Raw genomic sequence first — 23,044 nt, forward strand, 5'->3', positions numbered from 1 at the left:
TTATCTCAGAGTAAAATGGGATCTTGATCAGATGGGCTGAGGAATGGCAGATGGAGTTTCATTTTGATAAATGTTTGGTGCTGCATTTTGGAAAGCCAAATAAGGGTAGGACTTACACACGTAATGGTAAGTACCTGAGGTGTGTTGCTGAACAAAGAGACCTTGGAGTGTACGTTCATAGTTCCTTGCCAGTGGAATTGCAGTTAAATAGGAAAGTGAAGAATATGTTTGGCATGCTTGCCTTTATTAGACAATGCATTGAGTATAGGAGTTGGGTGGTCATGTTGTGGCTCTATGTTGATTAGGCCACTATTGGAATACTGTGTGCAATTCTGGTCTCCCTACAAAAGGAAGGATGTTGTGAAACTTGAAAGAGTTCAGAAAGGATTTACAAGGATGTTGCCAAGTTTGAAGAGTTTGAGCTATATAGAGAGGCTGAATAGGCTGGGGCTATTTTCCCTAGAGCACCAGAGGCTGAGAGGTGACCTTATAGAGATTAACAATATCGTAAGGGGCATAGATAGGGTAGATGGACAAGGTCTTCTTCAAGGGTGGTGGAGTACAGAGATAGATGGCATAAGTTTAAAGTGAGAGAGGAAAGATTTAAAAGGGATTTAAGGGGCAACTTTTTAATGTAGAGGGTGGTGCATGTATAGAAATGAACTGTCAGTGACAGTGGTGGATGCTGGTGCAATTATAACTGTCAACATCTGGATGGGGAAATGAATAGGAAGGGTTTAGAGGGATATGGGCCAAGTGCTGGCAAATGGAACTAGATTTATTTAGGATATCTGGTCAGCATGGACGAGTTGGACTGAAGGATCTATTTCCGTGCTATATATCTCTATGAGCCTAAGTGTATTATTTGTACCATTTCTGAGGTGTGGCTTAGTGAAGAACAAACGCAGAATATGTCATATACTGGGATTGAAACTGATCTGCGCCAATCACATGAATGGCCTGTAGGCAAATTGGCAACCGATAGTTCATCACACCAATTTTTAGTTTGCATTGACTTTTTAACTACCAACCAAATAGAAGTGACAGTAAGGCTAAATAAGTTTCCAGACAAAGAGTTTAAAGGATGGAGTGCATTTCAGTGGGAAGAAGAATAAATGCAGGTGAAAAATCAACTACTATGCTATGGCCAGCCGTTTTCATAGTGCAAACAAAGATCAATTTCACATCTTTTGTCTCTTCTAATATCGCTACTAAATTTAACTTTTGTATGATTTTTTTAAAGCACAGAACTGTTACACTTCGCAGGCAGCCTGTTGGTGGAATGGGTTTAAGTATTAAGGTGAGTGCCATTCTCTCTGTCCTTTATCTTTATTTTACAAGAATAGCATTCTGTGGAAACATTTTCTCATTGTTCACTCTGCAACTTTTTTTTAGGGAGGTGCTGAACATGGTGTACCAGTTGTTATATCAAAAATCTTTAAAGATCAAGCAGGTAAAACACTCGTGAAAGCAACAGTTTCTTTATACTTGTTTCTCTTTTAATTGAGGATTTATTGTGCCCGTGCTTGTGTGTTTGCATGTTCAAGAGAGAAAGGTAAAATGTGTTCTAATCCTGCAGAGGTTAACTCAATGATGGAATGGAGGATTATACAAGCGGTCAGGAAACAGGATTCAAAGTGCCACTGCGGTGATGAGAACCATTCTGCATCATAATTCATGTAATACAAAGATGACCGTAACTTCTTTGACCAAAACATAATACAATTTATATTTTTGTTCTTGATGTAGTTTTCCTGAAAAACAGGAGTCACATGGATAACATTAGCCACTTGCTCTTAATCCCTCTGAATGAAGCCATGCTAAAAAAGGTTTTATAATTTCGAAAGTAATAAAGTAAATCCCTTTTTCTTAAGCAGCTTGCATATTCCTTCAATATCTGTTATAGCAGACTATTTTTGTACCTAATTTTTAATGTCCCCATTTACAATCAGCTGTTTTCAAATTGGAGTCAGCTGCAAGAGCTGAAGTTGCAATAAAAATGTCCTTTTGAAATAGTGCATTCAAAATATTCTGACCATTAATTTATTTTCAGGTCCTTCTGCAGTTGTGCTCACAAGATTCATGTAATCTAATCCCTTGACTTGTATACATTTAATTAAATGCTTATGGTCCATAAATATATCAGGAACTATAATTAGAATAACTCATTTACTGCTACGGAAGTATTCTATCATAATAAGGGAGATTTTCTTATAGTCCAATATACATATAAATAGTCTTCCTGCCATAAATTTTCAGCTTCAAAAGACTAATCCACTTATTCTTCAGCTCAACTTGTCAGTTTAATACCTCATTAATCACTGCTTATACAAGTGTAATATCAGCAATAACTCTCATTCAAAACATTGCTCTAAAAATAATGAATATCTTAAGTACTTTTTGCCGTATAACCCACTCCAGCCAACACGTGCTCATCGAATTTATAAATAATCTCAGGCTCACTTAAAATAACCCATGAACAGAAATGTGAAATGTATTTTTTTCTTATACCAATAGAGATATCAGTGAGATATTTAGGAGGATTGACTGGATGGCACAAATCTGAAGTAGATTGCAAACAATGGTTTACTTTCAATTTATTTTTAATGCTCCACCCCATTAACGCTCTGACCTCTCCATCCTTCCCTCTCAGATACTTCCTCATCTTCAATTTATATATCATCTCCTCTAAGGCTTTCTTCCTAATGTTCTCCTCAAAATTCAATGCATTTGTTTATTTTTAGAAAATAACATTAAAATACAGTGTGCCCTCTGTCTCTATTGCTTACACATAAGATTTAGAATATTCATTGCACTATGACAAATAATATTCATTTGTATTTTCTAAATGCCAATAAAGCCCAGATGAGAAATTATTGGCTTCAAAATGTGAAAACTGGAACTATCAAAGTGAGGAACGACTCTGCGTGATAAAATTCAACATTTCAAGTCAGCTAAAAAGACTGTAGTTGTTCCACCCAGTTAATCCTTGGAGACTAAAAACTCGAACTAGGCTCACAATAAGTTTGCCTTCGCTCCCCAGACCCCACCAGACTCGTTGAGATTCTTCAGTACTGATTTAAAAATAAAATTCAAATATCCAGCATTCACAATATTTTGTTTTTATTTATTTTGCATACTGCCCCACTTTCAACTTTGATGGAAAGGAAAATTAGGCAGAGTTTGTGAAAATTGCTCAATCCCTTATTAATATTTTGTACCCCTGTTGAAGTTGGAACAGAATGTTCGTCCAGCACTATCTATCTAAAATTCCAGTCTTTCTTGCTGTCTCTGCAATTCTTCGTGCCTCTATATTTCTTCATCCATCTACTTCTTCTCGTTCTCTCATGTATCCTACGATGTGTTCTCTTCTCTCTAAAAAAAGAAATTCAGTGTAAATTTGATCATAAATGGAGCCTTTGATTATAGTCCAAAATCGCTTGAAGTAAAACTATTGAGCATAAATTTTTAAAATCTTTAGAAAAATATTTAATCAATACAGCTTACCAAACTGACCTACTGCAGCCTGAGAGATTAGATTGTGGTCCCTCAGACAGTGCAATACAAAGTCATGCTACTTAGACGTTCATAATTATAAGGGGTCTGGACAGAATGGATAGGGAGATACTCTTCCCATTAGGAGATGGTGAGAACCAGCAAATATTGATTTACGGTGATTGTCAAATGATTCAAAAGAGGCATTGAAAAATGCTTTGCACACAATAACTAGTTGGGCTGCATTGTGAACTGTTGAGAGTGTAGTGGAGAGGCATTCAATTCTGCTTTTCAAAGGTGAATTGGATAATTATCTAAAGAGGAAAAATAAATTGCAGTGTTACCGAAAAAAGATGGGAGAGTGGTGTTATCCGAGTTCTTGTCACAGAGAGCTGGTAATGACATGCTCTGAGGTTTAATTGGCTGATTTTATTGTACCACTCCAGTTGATTTGTGGGTGGGGGAAATGCTGTGAATGTTTTTTTTCAGTATCCTTCCCACCACCTACCTTCACACCCTGGATCTTGCTATGACTTTATGGCAGGCGGGTGAGGCTTTGGGTTGCCCACCTGGCCAATCAATTAATGTTTCATCTTCGGTCTTGAGACCCTTCAACCACACGGCATCAACATCGACTTCACTAGTTTCCAAATCTCCCTTCCCCAACCTCATCCGAGAGCCAACTCCCCCCTGCAACCTGGCACCCCCCGGTTGACCTGCCCCACCTGTTCATCTTCCTATCCACCTATCCACTCAACCCTCCCCACTATCCAATCACAATTATCCCGACCTACATTCACCTATTGAATTCCCAGTTGCCTTGCCCCCAGCCCCAACCCCACCTTCCCATTAATCACTTGACCCCCCATCCACCTCTCCCCATGTATGAAGAAAGGCTGAGGCACTTGGGGCTGTTTTCATTGGAGAAAAGAAGGTTTAGGGGTGACTTGATAGAGGTGTACAAGATGATTAGGGGTTTAGATAGCGTTGACCATGAGAACCTTTTTCCACATATGGAGTCAGCTATTACGAGGGGGCATAGCTTTAAATTAAGGGGTGGTAGGTATAGGACAGATGTTAGGGGTAGGTTCTTTACTCAGCGAGTCATGAGTTCATGGAATGCCCTGCCAGTAGCAGTGGTGGACTCTCCCTCTTTATGGGCATTTAAATGGGCATTGGATAGGCATATGGAGGATAGTGGGCTAGTGTAGGTTAGGTGGGCTTGGATCGGCGCAACATCGAGGGCCAAAGGGCCTGTACTGCGCTGTATTTTTCTATGTTCTATGTTCTATGTTCTATGTTCTATTCCCACATTCCTGATGAAGGGCTTATGCCTGAAACATCAACTCTCCTGCTCCTCAGATGCTGCCTGACCTGCTGTGCTTTTCCAGTACCACACTTCTTGATTCAATAAATTAATGGCCCACTTCAGTCTATCCTCCTGCCTGCTGCAATTCTTAGGCTGCTGGGGGTGGTCAGGAGTATGGGAGATGCTTGGTAGGTTGGCCTTGTCAGGCCTCAGGCAAAGGGGTGGTGAAGCAGCTCCTCCCTTATCAACCTCCTTCTCTGATTGTGTAACCCCCCTTTCTCCACCAAAAAGGTCTACCCAACCTATTGGGTGCTGCCTCTTCTACAGCCTTGGGAGCCCACCTCTCACTTAACTTCACCTTCTGTCCAATTCCTGGCTCTTCATGAATGAAAATGGCTGTAGTCCGAAGAGTTGGCACCAATACACTATTTGCTATCTCAAAATACTGCTCCATGATTTGAACTCCCACCTAGGAATATGCTCGCCACAACAGAGGGATGGGCACTGCTAAGGTAGACAAGTGCCTGTGCAAACTACATAAGCTGAAAAGAAATTTAGAAACAAATTGAAGGTCCAATTTTGAGAGGTGAGATATTTCTTGGGTTTGTCATTAGGTGCCACCTTCCCTCGCCACGACCATATTTTTGAAATAAAAACAAATTTGAAATAAAACGTGTTAAAAATCCCTCTGTGGCTGGAGAGGTGGGATAGGGACAGCAATTCACCATTGAAACTTTGCGGTTACCCGAGAGAAATAATCCTTTCCTTTATACATGACCTGCATGCCTGCTCCCTTTGGTGGGCAGACTGCCTGATTCCTGTCCCGGTGTTAATAAAAGTCACTCATGGCAGGTCATGGTCATGGAGTTAATATTCCATGGCTGTTCACAATGTCATTGGTCTCTCTTGTTTCTATTCCTGTTCCTCAGGTTCTGTAAAAGTTTGCCCCAGTTTCCCAATCTTTTCCTCATATTGCAGTGACGACACTAACATTCAGCAACGGCTTTCGACTGCTTTCTGTGCAGCTTTCAAGACCTGGATGCTTCCCTTGTGCCTCTGCAAATTACACACAGCTTAAGGTCTAATCAGACCAGATCATTATGGAGCTGCAGATCACCTCAGAGTTATGTTTTATTGCTGTACATTCTGTTTATTTTGCTGAAAAATGTGTTGCTGGAAAAGCACAGCAGGTCAGGCAGCATCCAAGGAGCAGGAGAATCGACGTTTCGGGCATAAGCTCTTCTTCAGGAATGAGGAGGGTGTGCCAAGCAGGCTGAGATAAAAGGTAGGGAGGAGGGACTTGGGGGAAGGGCGTTGGGAATGCGATAGGTGGAAGGAGGTTAAGGTGAGGGTGATAGGCTGGAGAGGGGGTGGAGAGGTCGGGAAGAAGATTGCAGGTCAAGAAGGCGGTGCTGAGTCCGAGGGTTGGGACTGAGACGAGGTGGGGGGAGGGGAAATGAGGAAGCTGGAGAAATCTGCATTCATCCCTAGGATTCCTAGGTGGAAGATGAGGCGCTCTTCCTCCAGGCATCGTGTTGCCATGGTCTGGCGATGGAGGAGGCCAAAGACCTGCATGTCCTTGGCGGAGTGAGAGGGGGAGTTAAAGTGTTCCGCCACAGGGTGGTTTGGTTGGTTGGTGCGGGTGTCCCAGAGGTGTTCTCTGAAACGTTCCGCAAGTAGGCGGCCTGTCTCCCCAATGTAGAGGAGGCCATATCGGGTGCAGCGGATGCAGTAAATGATGTGTGTGGAGGTGCAGGTGAATTTGTGACGGATATGGAAGGATCCCTTGGGGCCTTGGAAGGAAGTGAGGGGGGAGGTGAAGGCACAACCACCACAAGGGATGAATGCAGACCCTCCAACCACAAGGGATGAATGCAGATTTCTCCCGCTTCCTCATTTCCCCTCCACCCACCTTGTCTCAGTCCGAACCCTCAGACTCAGCACCGGCTTCTTGACCTGCAATCTTCTTCCTGACCTCTCTGCCCCCACCCCATCTCTGGCCTATCACCCTTACCTTAACCTCCTTCCACCTATCGCACTCGCAACGCCCCTCCCCCAAGTCCCTCCTCCCTACCTTTTATCTTAGCCTGCTTGGCACACCCTCCTCATTCCTGAAGAAGGGAATCAGTGGGCGGCACGGTAGCACAGTGGTTAGTACTGCTGCCTCACAGCGCCAGAGACACGGGTTCAATTCCCGCCTCAGGCAAATGTCTGAGTGGAGTTTGCACGTTCTCCTCGTGTCTGTGTGGGTTTCCTCCGAGTGCTCTGGTTTCCTCCCACAGTCCAAAGATGTGCAGGTCAGGTGAATTGGCCATGCTAAATTGCCCGTAGTGTTAGGTAAGGGGTAAATGTAGGGGTATGGGTGGGTTGCGGGTCGCGGGTCGGTGTGGACCTGTTGGGCTGAAGGGCCTGTTTCCACACTGTAATCTAATCTAAAGGGCTTATGCCCAAAACGTTGATTTTCCTGCTCCTTGGAAGGTGCCTGACCTGGTGCGCTTTTCCAGCAACACATTTTGCAGCTCTGATCTCCAGCATCTGCAGTCCTCACTTTCTCCATTCTGTTTATTTTGTTGACTGCTGATGTCTAAAACCTGGAATTGATAATTGCTTTTTCTATTATTATTTCCTGGCTACACTTAATGTTTCTACAGCCAGTTGAGCAGCATTCATTGAATAATTACATTCTCCATTATTGGTACAGAACACTAGATACCTGCCTAATAATTTGCCACAGTCCGGTCTACTTACAAATTATGTTTCTGTTCTTTTGTTATGGCCTAGCTTCTTTGCCAGACATATTGTCACCTCACTAATTTAATTTCACCCTTAAATTTGATCAAATTCCATTGCACTTAGAAATACATCTCACCTAGAAGCTGTCTGGGATTCATCATCAATTTATGAAATAGTCCACTTAATCGATCTCCCCAATCCAAAAATCACTGCTCGAACGATAGTCTCAGTGCTCCCTCCCTTTCGACCATTATGCTATGAAACTCCATGTTTTACCTCAATTGTCTAGTAACTTCACTTTATGTCATTTTTTTTCATGCGAGTTAACGTGAAAAGGTTTCTTGACATCTAGGTACTATATATCATGGAGCTTTGGATGTTATTAGCTCAGAGCAATCAAGATGTTTAACAAGATAAAATCTCTCCATTCACCCAATATCTTTGGCCATCATTTACTAGAAGGACCAACTTGAAATCACTGAATGATTCATTTTCATAGCTTAGCCATAAAGTTAATCTGCCTGTCCATCCATCCTTGAGAACTGGTCCATAACCTTCAAGTATAATTATTTTTACTATTCATTTATTGGATGAGGGCACCTCTGGCTAGGCCCACATTTATTGCCCATCTTTAATTGTCCAGGGGGAAGTTAACAGTCTACCACGTTACTGTGGGTCTGGAGTCACATGTAGACCAGACCAGATAAGGATGGCAGATTTCTTTCCCAAAGTGACATTAAGGCACTAGATAGCTCTTACAACAATCAACAGCAGTTGTCATTGGGATAACTTTCTTAATTTCAGGTTTTTATTTGATTTTAATTTCACATCATATGCTATTTGAACCCTTGCCCCCACGAACACCAGCATCGGACTTTGGATTACTATTCTTGTGACCTGACCACTCTGCCAGAGTCTCCCCATGTTGAGTGAGGGTATAGGGTGTGAGGTACTGGGGTAGTAAGTTGGCAGGTGGATGAGAGGCTGACTGAGAGAAGTAGGGTGTGAGGCAACTGAGTGGAGCCCAGCGGTTGGGGTGTGTAGTGTGGCATGTGGCTGTAGGTAGAGCAATTGGCAAGTGGTTGAAGACTTAGGGAAGGCTGAGCTGGTTAGCTAGGAGATGGAGCTGGAGTTGGAATATGTCAGGCAGGCATAGTTTGGTGGTGCCATGGTGTTTAGGGGTGTTTGACACTTGGATACGGAGGGTGATTGGGTCTGGGTTAGATCAGATGATGATGCTAGATATTTGTCAGGGTCTTGATGAGTCCGCCGGGAGGGGTGATCATGTCAGATGGAGGAATTGTGTGTCCACTGGGCTGGGTCCAAGCTGGAGGTATTAGGTCAGGAGGCTGTCAGTGTAGAGAGGGCATCAAGTCAGTGAGTGGGTGTCAGATATCTGAGAGGAGCTGGCAGGGTCAGTGATGAAACAGGTACATCAATTTAGTAATAAGCCATGAGTAGAACACATTTGAACTCCCATAATATCTCCTGCTTAACTATTTAAGTGAAGGAAGCCAGAACATAGATCACGGCACATTTAATTGTGCCACGGTCACTGCCACGAATGGATGCGACCACAGTTAATTATTCTGATCACTAGCTGGTACCATACCATAGTATGACTTGTTTCATGTTTCACTAACTTGTTTGTGTTCTTTTAGGCTGGGTAAGTGCAGGTCACGAGGTGGTATGTTGATAGTGGAATTCTGGAAAGAATTTGTGAAAAAGCTGCACGACAGATCCAGGAGCGAAATTACAGCTCATGGATTAAGAGGGATAGCAGTAATTTTAACATAAAATTAGCTGTATAACAAGAAACAGAATGGAAAGAGGAAGGCTTATCGTGGAGTTTCCCAGAACCATTACTTCCTGATATGTACTAATTATCTAGACTTTGGTATCAGGGAGCTACTTCGAAACCTGTGGTTGACACTAAACTTGGAAGCATTCTGAATATTAATTAGGGAAGTGTGCAGCTTCAAAAACAACACGTTGGTATGTGGGTGGCAGATAAAATGTAGCATTGAGAAATGTGAAGTTATTCATTCTGGTCAGAAGAATGAGGAGAGACAATATAAAATAAAGGATATCATTCTAAAGGGGATGCCTCAGTACACACAAACTTGGACAAATTTGTATGCACAAATCATTGAAACTGATATGACAGGTTTTAAGAACTTTACAAATGGGGCATACATTACAGTAGCAAAAGAAATTATGACAGCTTGCGTAAGATGCTGATTTGGCCGCAACTAGACTATTTTGGTCAGTTCTGGTATCACAATTTGGAAAGAATATGAAGGCTTTAAGAGGATGCAGAGAAAATCCAGAAATGTGATTCCAGGAACGAGGAACCTTATTGGATGTGGATTGATTGGAGAAGATGGTGCTGTTTATGATTGTCATTGTTAATCACTATGGCCACCACTGCCAAAATGCATGCGAGAAATAGAATGCATCTCCCTGTTGAAAACTGCACCTGAGTGGAGTGAACTGGTTGAAGTGGGCTTCAAATACAGAAAATACATTGGAATTTCAATTACTTGTGAAATTTTATTTGACATTTCCTTCACTCCTTACATTTTAAAGATAAACTAACAGATCCTGACCACAAGGATTATTTTCATATCCCACCTTCGGTAGAGTGTCCACCAAGCATTGTGTAGCTATTAAATGCTGGAAATCAAAGGGTTGATGGGAACCCATCCAGAGTTATCTAGTGACTTAAAAGTTTGCTTACAGCGGTTGTTTTTTATGTACACTAAAGCTCTTAGAGTAGTTAAAATTAGGCTGATTAGCATCAAGTCTGCTGTATAGTGACTTTATGTTGTTGCCGGTAGTGTGTCATGTCTTGTATTTAATAAGGTATATGTTTCACTGTTAGAGCCATTTTAGTTCCAAAATATGCAGCATTATAAAGACAGGAACTGCCTATGGCTCTGGAGGAAATTGTAAGCTTCAGGTTAGATTTTGTTAATTTAGTAAAAATTGTCTTGATAAATCCATTGAGAATCACATTTCTGGACAAACAGAGCTCTTCCAATTATTTTATGAAAAACTAACCATTCCAATAGATATTCTAGTGGATTCAAAGATTCAAGAGGTTTCATTGCAGTTCAGTGGGTTTGCAAGTCTTATCTGTACGTAATTGAATAGATTGGCTGCTACTTTACTGACAGAATCCAAACTCCTACTAAAGATGAAAAGACTGCCTCGAAATAAAAATGGAATGCAGTTTGTGAGAATATCATAAGAAAAGAAAGTATTGGCTCATACATTTTAATGTTTTTAATTGGCTGGCCTTAACATTTTACCTTTACAGTTTCTTCTCAATATGTATTGTTACATCTTCTGGAATGTCTGTATAAAATCCAAAACAGGTTTATTTCACTTACATTGATAGTGATCCAGAAGGAAGAATATGGTCTTCCTCACTGCACAAAGGTATGACAGGTTTTTGTCAGTGTAATTGTGCACTGTCTGCAAGGGTTTACTGCATACCTGCTCAATACTCGAGCTTCCCAATTTTGAGAGGGCCAGACTAATAATAAGTGAAAGACCATTTATTTTTCTCATTTATTATTTTATGGGATTTGGGCATTCCTGTCAAGTGTGCATTTCTTGGCCTGTCCCCAATTGCTCCTGAACTGAGGGACTTGCTAAGCCTATCTGTGTGTAGTTAAAAATCATTCCCATGTGTCTGGAGTCACCTGTAGGCCAGATCGGAAAGTTTGGAGTGTTCACTTCCATGAAGGACATTCTTAAACCGGATGGGATTTTGCAACAATCACTGATAGTTTCATGGTCACTGTTAGTGATACTGGCTTTGAATTTCACGTTTATTTCATGAATTGAATTTTAAATTCAACCAGCTGCCTTGATAGGATTTGAACATGTGTTGTCCAAAGCATTAGCTAACCCAAACCCTTGGATTACTAATCCAGTGAATATTTGGGCCAAGATTGCAGCCTCCATTTTGAAGTGTACTTTGTCAATGTGTCACGAATTTCACACCAGTTCCCTGATGTAATTCAATCAACATATTTTCGCTTCTTCTGTTAAATGGTGAGGAGAGTTTGGATTTTTTTTTCTTAACTGAGCATCCCTGTGCTTTTGTCCTTGAGGTGGAGGAGGATGGACAAAGTTAAAAATCACACAACACCAGGTGATACATCCATCAGGTTTACTTGAAAGCACTAACTTTCGCAGCGGTACTCCATCATCAGGTAGTTGTGGGGCAGCACCATAAGACACAGAATTTATAGCAAAAGATGTCATGCAACTGAAATTATATGTTGAACAAACCTTTATCCTACATTGTTGTTAAGTACTTCATCTTTTAGAATGGGTTGCAGGTTTCAGTTCATTTTTATGTAAATCCCAGAACTTCTTTTAAGTCACGTTCTCGAGACAATTTAACGTTTTATAGAAAAATGGTGACCCATGAGGATGGCCTCAACCACGACCTTAGGTTCATGTCACACTACAGGTGACCCTACTACACTATACAATCTCCCACACACATACACACAAGCACACATACACACACACACACATTCTCTTAAATGCTCACACACTCATGCAGACCCACTCTAAAACACATGCTCTCTCTCATACATACACACACATATAACGCCCACACTCACACCCATGCACACACTCTCTCACAGGCTTATACTCCAACACTCCACATACACTTTACCAAGTTGCAGACACGCAAACATACACTCTCTCACGTGCACTCATTCACATGCACACACACTCTCTCTCTCAAGCACGTACACACACATATAACTTATGGATGAACTTATATTTGCAGAATAATACTTGCAGATATATTCCATTTTGCTCAAGAAATGCATAATCTGCAGGCAATCAATGCAGGCAGTCAATCCATGTAATATTTTGTAAATTCTACTCTGGAAATAGAAATAGTATGACTCAAGATTGGACTACAGACAGATTGTAACCTCACACCTGTCTGAGCTGGAATGTCACCTTTTCTTAAGACCCTAAGTTATCGCAAGAATGTGACTTAAAAGAAATTGTGGGATTTACATATTAATGAATTAAAACCTGCAACCCAGTCTAAAAGATGAAAGACTTAACAACAATCTAGGGTTGTTCAATGTATGACTTCAGTTGCATGACACTGTAATCTTCTGCTATAAATTCTGTGTCTTATGGTCCTGCTCCACAAATACCTGATGAAGGAGCAGAGCTCCGAAAGCTAGTGCTTCCAAATAAACCTGTTGGACTATAACCTGGTGATGTGCGATTTTTTTTAACTTTATCCTTTATATTTGATTTGTTTATTTATTTCTCAATCAAAGGAAAAGAGTGCAGGTCCTTTTCAGTCTTACTAATGCTACAAACATTCTGTTTCTGAACAGGGAGATGTATTGATGAGAGTAACCTCTCAAGCGGTTTGGTTAAAAATGATTCACCTCTTGGATTAGATTACTTACAGTGTGGAAACAGGCCCTTCGGCCCAACAAGTTCACACCGACCCGCAACCCACCCAGACCCATTCCCCTTCATTTACCCTTTCACCTAACACTACAGGCAATTTAGCACGGCCAATTCACCTAACCTGTACATTTTTTGGACTGTGGGAGGAAACCCACACAGACACGGAGAGAATGTGCAAACTCCACACAGTCAGTCACCTGAGGCAGGAATTGAACCTGGGTCTCTGGCGCTGTGAGGCAGCAGTGCTAGCCACCGTGCTGCCCACATTTTTACATTTACTGCTTGAAATACAAAGTCCTTAAGCTCCAACTAAATGCTCTTTATCCCAAGGTGCTGAATGGTGCAGTCATTGAAAACTTTAATTCTTGATTACCCTATCTCCAATTTCCCAGGAAACCTGGTGAGCATTCTTATTGTTACGCTCCATACTAATGTTAAAAATCACACAACATCAGGTTATAGTCCAACAGGTTTAATTGGAAGCGCTAGCTTTCAGAGCGCCATTCCTTGATCAGGTGGTTGATGAAGGAGCAGCACTCCGAAAGCTAGTGCTTCCAATTAAACCTGTTGGACTATAACCTGGTGTTGTGTGATTTTAACTTTGCACACCCCAGTCCAACACCGACATCTCCAAATCATACATACTAATAGGTTACATTACCACTTTCCAAGACAGTGGGACTGAAGTCATCTATCAGTCAATAGATAGGTGGCAGTGGAAAGGTAGTTCTAAACCAATTCAGTAGTGAAGTATCAGATAGAAGCATAGAAACTAGGATTATTCAGCCATTTGAGCCTACTGTGCAATTTGACCCCTTGAGCATGCCCTGCGTTCAGTAAAATCATGTCAGCATGAACATCGCTCTTTAGCTTGTTCTTTAACCCCTCAACTTCCCTACTGTTCAATAATCTGTCAAACTCAGCTCTGAAGCATTAAATAAATTCGGCATCGTTGCCCTCAGTCAAGTATTTCCCAGGATTAATGACACTCTGAGAGAGAAATTTCTTCCTCATCTCTCCGTTAATCAGGCAGTCCCTAATTCTGAAACTATGCGCTGTAAATGTAAATTTCCCCACAAGGTGGAACATCTCTTATTATCCAATCCATCAAGCCCCCCCTTCAGAATCAAAAAACATATTACTGAAATCAACTCTCCTTCTAAATTCCAATGAGTAAAGACTGAACTTCTGAACTTTTTCTCACACTAAATCGTTTCATTCAGGAATCACCTTATTAAACAATCTCCAAATTGCCTACAATGGAATAAGTCTGTCCTCATACGAGGAGATCAAAACTGTATGGGGTATGTTAGTTTGTAGTCTCACCAGTTTCCCTAATTTTACACTCTAACCACCTTGCAATAAATGGCAATATTCTATTTTCCTTCCAAATACTTTGTGGTGCTTGCATGTTAACTTATACTTTATCTTTGAAGACACCCTGATCCCTCAGCGGAATAGTATTGTGTAATCTTTCCATTTAAATCATATTTCTCCTTACCTTTTTGCTTACCCAAGTGGGCAACCTCACATTTTCCAATATTATTCTTGTTTTGCTGAGTTGTTGCCCATTCATTCATCCTGTCTGAATCCCTTCCCAGAATTTTTGTATCGTCCTTACCAGTTGCATTTCCTTCCAACGTTTGTATTGTCTGTACATTTGGCTACAATACATTATTCTGTGCCACTATCTGTCATTACTATAACATAATAAGTATAATATATTATTCTGCTTAAGTGTGTTCAGGTTGATATTAAACATCCCATGATGTTATATAAATAGAACAGGAAGTTATTCTGTGCCAGAGACAACATTCTGTTCTCAACAGCATTGGAAGAATAGGGAAATCAGTAGAGCTATCAACCCAGATGAACTAACTTGTTGGTGGCAATGTCAAAGTTTCTTATGTCAGCTTCTGTTCCAGATTTAGATGGGCCTACAGAAATACTCTCCCTTGAGCTCAGGAGTTTGTCTGTGTAGGGAGAGGATATAGTGCTCTTGCCTTGGGACATGAACATCTCCTTTGATGCGCAACCAAAACCCCGTGTCAGAAACTAAATAATGTCTGAATTCCGCTGAAGTAGCAAAATCTGTCAATAATCCACTGGATCTAAATTGATTACCAATTCCACCTTGTAGCTGTAAGTTGTTTGTCACATTGTGCCCCAGAAATACAGCATACCTGCTGAAGGGTAGTGTTTCCTAAGTCCAGTCAGGGGACCAAGAAAATAATAACAGCGAATAAAATACTAGACATCACTCCTGCATTGATACTGATCCGGAATGGGGCTTGGGAGTGTGGCGGTAGATGTCAGTCACAAAGGGAGTGATAGGAGTTTCAGTTTCAGGAAGTGCCTTTGCAGGTCACCTGAACTGCTGTGCTCTTCCAGCACCACTAATCCAGAATCTGGTTTCCAGCATCTGCAGTCGTTGTTTTTACCTCATTGATTTTAACCCTACTGCGAATCCTCTTGCAAGGATGCCTGCCTTGAAAAAGTTTTCCTCCTCTCTCTACAAGCATCTCAGGGAGTCCCTCTCCCACTGCAACTCCCAGGTCATTTCCTCTGCCCTGAAGCTCTTCAACCATGTCGTGAAACAGACTCGCTACCACAGCCACATTTGCTGTCCCCATAACTTGTCCGGACTTGTCCTACCTGCCTATCTTCTTTTCCACCTATCCACTCCACCCTCTCCTCCTTGACCTATCACCTTCATCCCCTCCCCCACTCACCCATTGTACTCTATGCTACTTTCTCCCCACCCCCACCCTCCTCTAGCTTATCTCTCCATGTTTCAGGCTCACTGCCTTTATTCCTGATGAAGGGCTTTTGCCCGAAACGTCGATTTCGAAGCTACTTGGATGCTGCCTGAACTGCTGTGCTCTTCCAGCACCACTAATCCAGAATTATAAGAACGAGGGTCTGAATATGGAGTTGTCAATGATGTTGCAATCACAGTAGAAATCTAGATAATGGGGGAGGTAGGAGGGTCGATGAGGTTAATAGAGTGGATGAAGTTCATTCCTTTCCACAATATTGGCAGAAAGAGACTCGCCTCTTCCACACTCCTGCTTATAGCTGCTGGGTATTGTCATCTAGGTCACCAATCAATATTGGGCAGAGGATGCACAGTGTCCCTTCTGCTCGTTTTTATGCCTGCCAGCGTCCTGTATGGGTTACAGGACTCTGATTAATGTTTTACATGATTAATGTAATAGTAATGGATGATCACATTAAAAAAAGAGGCTATTCCATTTGCCCAGTCAAATGCTCAGGAGAATATAGTTGCCATGGCAGCAATAGCTGGTCATTGGGTTGACAAGTACTTTTTTCAGGAAACTACAGTTCTGTTTGCACCAGGCCCGAGATTTTAAAATTCACTTTTCTTTTGCTTGAGTGATACAAACTAACAGCCTGAAATGGAAATTACGGCATTTCCTCAATTTTATGTAACATGAAAACAAGTTGTGTTAATTGGATGGTACAGTGGCTCAGTGGTTAGCACTACTGTCTCTCAGTGCCAGGGATGCAAGATTCCAGCCTTGGATGACTATCTGTGTGGAGTTTGCACATTCTCCCCGTATCTGGATGGGTTTCCTCCCACAGGTGGATTGGCCATGCTAAATGCGGGGTTACAGGGATGGGAGAGATGGGTCTAGGTTAAATGTTCTTCAGAGGGTTAGTGCATATTTAAATAGCCTCTATCTGCACCGTTAGGATTCTATGACATCAATTAATCTGATCTTCGATGTTTTTCTGTACATTGGTCTGATTTGAAATATAACTATTCAACCATTTGGATTAGCACTCATCACATTAATATGTACTTGGTATGCCTTCAGTGATATTGAAGAAATGCATGCTTAAAAGTCACTGATATCTGTCCCAGAGTACAAGAAGATGCTTATTCCATCCTAGGTAGATATAGTGCCCTGAAAGTGAACTCCCATGAAAGGAAGAACTCTGATGGATAATAAATGAACTGATGCCACTGTCTGCAAGATAATGTTAATGATAATCTTGAATTTATGTATGTCAAAAATCCTTTCTCCTTAATGGAGTAAGAGCTGCATTTTGTTATCATACTCCAACAAACTGAATGTTCAGATTGGAATTGATGTCATGCATTTGACTCATCAGTAATCCTTTAGCTAGACTGCCCACTTTTAGTATTTCAGATGGCTATTTGAGGTATTCTGCCTGCATGTGTTACTTTGTAAATAAAATTCAAGTCTCACTTTGGCCTCCCAATCTGCTTAGTTGGAGGACATCTGCTGACTTTTTCGCTAGTTTGCATAAGATGCCTTTGACAGGTACACTCTGGTGGTCGATAACCTAAAGATTTCCAGTCCGCTAGTGTGCTCTCTGCATCCTCCTTGGCCTGATCCGTTATAGTCATTAGCCCTTAGCAGAGGGGATTTAATGTGGCAGAGCACCTCTCAAAGTGATTTAAGGATATAATCCCTGAGTGCTTGTCTGTCACCCCTCCTCCCTGTTGGTTGTAGTGGCATCTCCATCACCCCTTGATGGGATGGGCACTAGGAAGGAGGTCACAATCCCACAGCTCCTCTTGTCCAGCCAGTGAATTAATACACCTGTAGCTTAAGTGATTGACTGAAGGTCTTCACATTTATCCAATAGATTGAGATTATTCTGCTGGACCTGGCTTTCCTTACATCATGGTCCATGGACACAGAGTCCACAGCATCAAACTGATCTAGGTTGGATTCCTTTTCCCTTTGTTCAGTCTGCACGTCATCTCTGGAACTCATGACAGACATTTCCCTGCTTATCTGTACATTTCCACCAGCTCATTAATGCTGAGTTTGGAGACATATTGACAGTATTGGGCTCAGAAGGATCTGTTCTCCAGAAGTCCTCTCTATTGGTAGCCTCAGCCATTTCATCTTTCTCTCACTTTGAGCCCATGTCTGTGCTGTACTCACCATAATGTGATTCTATGCATAATGTAGATAGATTATACTGAGGTGAATGTCTCTGTACTAAGAGTTGTTCTTGAGAAAGGGCGAGAGCTTTAAAACAGTTAATAAAAATTTACCTCAATGTTAGGAGTTTAGTTTAAATGTTCCAGACCAGAAGTATTTGGTTAAAACTCTGAAGAGGCTATTGGAAACTGGAAAGTCGCTGTTCAATTTTATGAAGCCTCCAAAAAGATTCCAGAGAGATTGGCGATGAAGACCCAGTTAAATTAAGATCTGTAGAATTGAAAGAGAAGAAATTTTCTCTGTAATAAGCAATGAAAAGAAGCATTTTGGGGATTAATAGAATTGCATTTCACAATTTTTTGAAATGTATAAACTTGTGCTAAAAGTAAACAGTTTAGTTTCTTTATTTTATCTTTCCATCTTATGCAAAAATCTTCTGTTTCATTGTTAAACCTGAACCTGTAGGACTGCACATTTGCAACTGAGAGACAAACTCATTAAAGCCAAAAATAAAACAAAACATTGTCTACCAAGAGAGATTTCAGTCTGGAATCTGACTTGCCAGGTATTAGCATCAGGAAGAATCATAAAACACTGATATGAATTCCATAAAATCTTGCCAGCGGTAAATACATCCACACTGATGGGTATATGAAAATGTGAGGATGGTGCTAGCGGAGTGTTGCATACATCCAGAGGTGAGCAGTTGGGAACTGAGTGAGATAACTCAATAGAACTCACAAAGAGAAAAACTTTCCTCAAAATTCCCTGAAATTGCCATCAATCTTTTTGTTAAAACTTAGCTCTTCCTCATTGCTGCTAGCTAACTGCATTCTTTTTCACTCCTATTTGAGATGTATTGAGAATAAAAGTTTCTGGGATATATTCAATCAACAAGAAACATCATCATGGCAGTACAGTGGCTCAGTGGTTAGCATTGCTGCCTTGCACCACCAGAGTTCGATTCCATCCTTGGGTGACTGTCTGTGTAGAGTTTGCATATCCTCCTCATTTCCTCCCACCAAAGCTGTGCAGGTTAGGGTGAATTGGCCGTGCTAAACTGCCCATGGTGTGCAGTGATGTGGAGGCTGGGAGGGTTAACCATGGGAAATGTGAGTTTGCAGGGATAGGGTGCAGCTGGCTGGGGTGCTCTTTGGAGGGTTGGCATGGACGTGATGGTCCGAATGGCCTGCTTCCACACCATAGGGGTTCTATTCAAAAAAATCTCTTTAACATTATGCTGTATTACAATTTCGAGCAATATTATTGTTATTGTTTTGATATCTCAATTCATTTTTTTTCATGTACAGACAAAATATTCTGCCCCACACCTTGAGTTGGAGCACTGTCACACACATTAACATCCTTTCTGTGTTGTGAAGTTGGCATGCTATTGAACTCTCAAAATCTTTCTGTCTAGGCAGACTGGTTCCACTTCATCTGTGGGTTGAAGTTAAACGTAATTTTTAAAAATCCTCTCTTCTATGGATAATGGCAATTTTTATTTAATTCTGAAACAATGACTTGACTTTCATCAAATGATAGAGTTTTATTGTACCATCATGCATGTATAGGAACATTGAGAGGACAATCTAAATTTACCTTCTCTAAGTTTTTTCCCATGGCTCTGTAAGTGATCTCTTGAAATTCCCCTTGAAGGTTACTCTTGAATCTACTCCCGTCACCCTTGCAGGCAGTACCACCCAGAAGGTAACTGATCAAACATTTTACTCATTCTCCTTGATTTCCCTCATTTCTTTTGCTAATTGTCTTATATCTGTGTCCTCTGGTTAATGACCCTCCCAGCAGTGAGATCAATTTTTCCCAAAATTCTCCATCAGAATCCCAATAATTTTAAACTGCATTATTATAATTATGTCCCAATCCACCAATAAACTGTTGATGATTGAGAATTCTGTTTATGACATCTCATGAGCACTTGTACATGGATTGCTTTGGTCTTTAATAACCCTTAATAGGTACAACCAATTTACAGCATTTGTCTCCGTTTCTCACAATGGTAGCTCCCACACTGAGAATGATATTCCATCAGGAAGGAAATCTCATTTTACACCCACCTGATGTTCTTACAATAGAAAAGCATTGTCATCATATTCCAGCAATACCATCAATGACAGATTACCTGATTAATCATCTGTTTTTGTCTGGGATGTGCCAGCTGCAGTATGACTGTTAATGTTTGCCGATACAAACTTAACAAGTGTTACACTGTCGGTGTTGTTTACAGACTTCTGACAAGACCAAATGCATTTTTTTTCACTTATTTTATCTGAACTAGCGATATTGCATAGTATTAGTCTTACTGCTGTTCTCCTTCACACAGGCTGTTTTGGAAATATTTGTAGGAAGCAGATAAGTTAATGAATACAATATTGGTCTCAATTCTCATTAAGTAAATTGCAACATATGGCCTGGTAAAAAGATTCTGTTAATTGTACATTTTACAACACAGATTTTTAATGTTATCATATCCTTTAATTGTACATGCTTCAATATTTGTTTTAATGCTTGTGTTTCTCCATGTACAATGCCTATTTGTCCTTAATGGCTCCAAACCTGCAAAAGATATTTAGAGGATGCCAATGATAAATTATATGATTCCCAAATTGGTTCATTATAGTCAAGTATTAACAAATTGGGCCTAACAATAATTAAAAACACAAAACATTTACAGGAAAATAAGCACCTTTACAAGTACATTTAAGTATCGGATTTTATGTTTCTGAAATAAAAATGTATTGATTTATTCACCACTCTGATGTTTATTTTGCTTGCAAGCATGAAAATAAACAACATTGGGACTTTCAGATTGATTAATGTTGTTTTCTTCCTGTTGAGAGTCAAATAATTTTGCACTTCACTTTCAACATTTATTCAATTTACTACCTCCTGCAGGACAAACAAAAGTAACACATTTCATACTTTGTACATTTGTGCAAAAAGCTAATCAATATCTGTAACTGCCAGTTCTCATGATGTGTGCTACACTTCAACTTTATTTATTAGGTAGTGGAAATATTTAAATGTTCACAATGTTTCTCAGTCTCCAAAGCAACTTCATCTTCATTTTTTGAAGTCCTTTGATTGTCATTGATTTTATGCAATAGAGCACAAAGGATGACGATGAGTTGGCAACCTATTTTGCTCCCCTCAAGGTTTCTATTTTCATCAAAGATAATAATCAATCAAGAGGGTGGGAGAAAGACTGTCAACACTCACTCAACCATTCTACTCCTGTGCAGCAAGCCATGATCCACCTCAATTATTTTGGCTAGAGCTCATGATTCAGGCAACCATTTGCAACACTCTTCTCAGAGTGGAATTAACACTGGTCTTTAAACTGTCCTTCTTGGGAATATCTTGTCTGCATATGTCTGTCCTCCTCACTTTCTGACATATATTTCCTTTCTCTTTCAATATCTAGCTGACCAGACTGGGATGTTATTTGTTGGAGATGCTGTGCTGCAAGTTAGTAAATCATTTAAATCAGTCATATATTTTTCTCTGTTTAAGATTGCTATATACATTTGACTCATCTAAAATTACATATAGCAAATATGCATATAAATATAGATTTTTTTTGCAGGTTAATGGTATTAATGTTGAAAATGCAACACATGAAGAGGTGGTGAGTATTAAATAGTTTGATTCACGTATTAGAGGTTACATTCCATAATTTAGAGCAATATAATATCTGTTGGCATAATTACTTAAAGAATGAGTGGCCATGTTTTACAACTGAATTGTCCATGAGGCAAGGGGGAAGGCACTATGTTGGTTGCAGGTTTATTTGTGTTGTCCTGTTGTGCATACTCCATTGATTGCAACATTAGTAACAAATAGGGCAAGTCAACATAAACCTTGGCATCACCACTAATCTTAGAATGATAGATGATAAGTGCTAACGATGTAACTAGCAGTAGTATAAATATCGAGTCACCAAGTAATGATAAATTCCAAATAATTTTAGGAGTAAATCTATCTAATAGATATCAAATAAGTAGGATGAAGAATTCATGGATAAGAGATAGGTAATGCTGTTACTTCATACTAAAGCAAGCATTTTGGTATTGGGATAGTGGAAAACTCTTGGAACACAAACAGGTCATCCAGCTAGTTCTGCCATTCAGTGAATTCATGGCTAATCTTCATCTCAATTCTAATTACTCAATGTAATACCCTGACTACTCAAAAAGAATCAAGCAATCTCAATGCTGAATATTGCTATTGACCTTAAGGTTAGAATTCCAGATTTCCACTGCTGTCATATGGCAAAAGTATTTTTGAATTTCCCTTTGAAATGATCTAGCTATTATTGTAAGACTTTGCGGAGGTGGTGAGGTAATGGTTATGTGACTGAAGTCCAGACTTATAGCCTGAGGAAGCACAGTAGGTCAGGCAGCATCCGAGGAGCAGGAAAAAAATGTCTCTGGCTGGAACCCTTCATCAGGAATCCTGATGAAGGGTTCTGGCCTGAAATGTTGATTTTCCTGCTCCTCGGATGCTGCCTGACCTGCTGTGCTTTTCCAGCAACAGACTCTCAACTCTGATCTCCAACATCTGCAGACCTCACTGTCTCCTTATATCCTGACGACATGGGTTCAAGTCCCACCATGACAGATGAAGAAATTTAAAATTAGTTTAAGAAATTCTGGAAATAAAACTAATTAAAATTAAATAAAACATACTGTACCGACTGTTGTCTGTAGTTAAAAGCCATATAGTTCATGAATGCCCTTTAGTGTAGAAAATAGCAATCCTTACCTGGTCTGGCCAACATGTGACTCCAGGCCCACAGCAATGCAGCTGACCCTTGTTTGTCTCCAAGTACAGCAAACTTTGTTTTGACAGGCACCTTATGAACTGCCACTCGCAACAAACCGGCAAAAATTCTAGATCCTCAAACACCGTGTGAAGTTTACCGTATTATTTTGTCCAATTATTATAGATTTTTAATTTGTTGACCCCATTGTAAATCCACTTATTTAATTGAATGGACACATGAAGTATTAACAGTTGATTCAATTTTGAGTCATTTTTTTTCTCAAAATCTACTGTGATATCCATG

At 40.4% G+C, this 23,044-nt stretch overlaps 1 protein-coding gene across 1 annotated transcript in view; it reads left to right on the plus strand.

Annotated features, from left to right (window-relative positions):
• The window catches only part of sntg2 (syntrophin, gamma 2), a 357,280-nt gene that overhangs the window by 142,102 nt on the left and 192,134 nt on the right, over positions 1–23,044 (plus strand). The window contains exons 7-10 of the mRNA XM_072549107.1: positions 1,244–1,300; positions 1,396–1,453; positions 21,401–21,444; positions 21,563–21,604. Of these exons, the coding sequence (XP_072405208.1) occupies positions 1,244–1,300; positions 1,396–1,453; positions 21,401–21,444; positions 21,563–21,604 (201 nt within the window). The remainder of the gene's footprint in view (positions 1–1,243; positions 1,301–1,395; positions 1,454–21,400; positions 21,445–21,562; positions 21,605–23,044) is intronic.

The sequence above is a fragment of the Chiloscyllium punctatum genome, chromosome 3 (assembly GCF_047496795.1).
Source record: "Chiloscyllium punctatum isolate Juve2018m chromosome 3, sChiPun1.3, whole genome shotgun sequence".
Classification (NCBI taxonomy): Eukaryota; Metazoa; Chordata; class Chondrichthyes; order Orectolobiformes; family Hemiscylliidae; genus Chiloscyllium; species Chiloscyllium punctatum.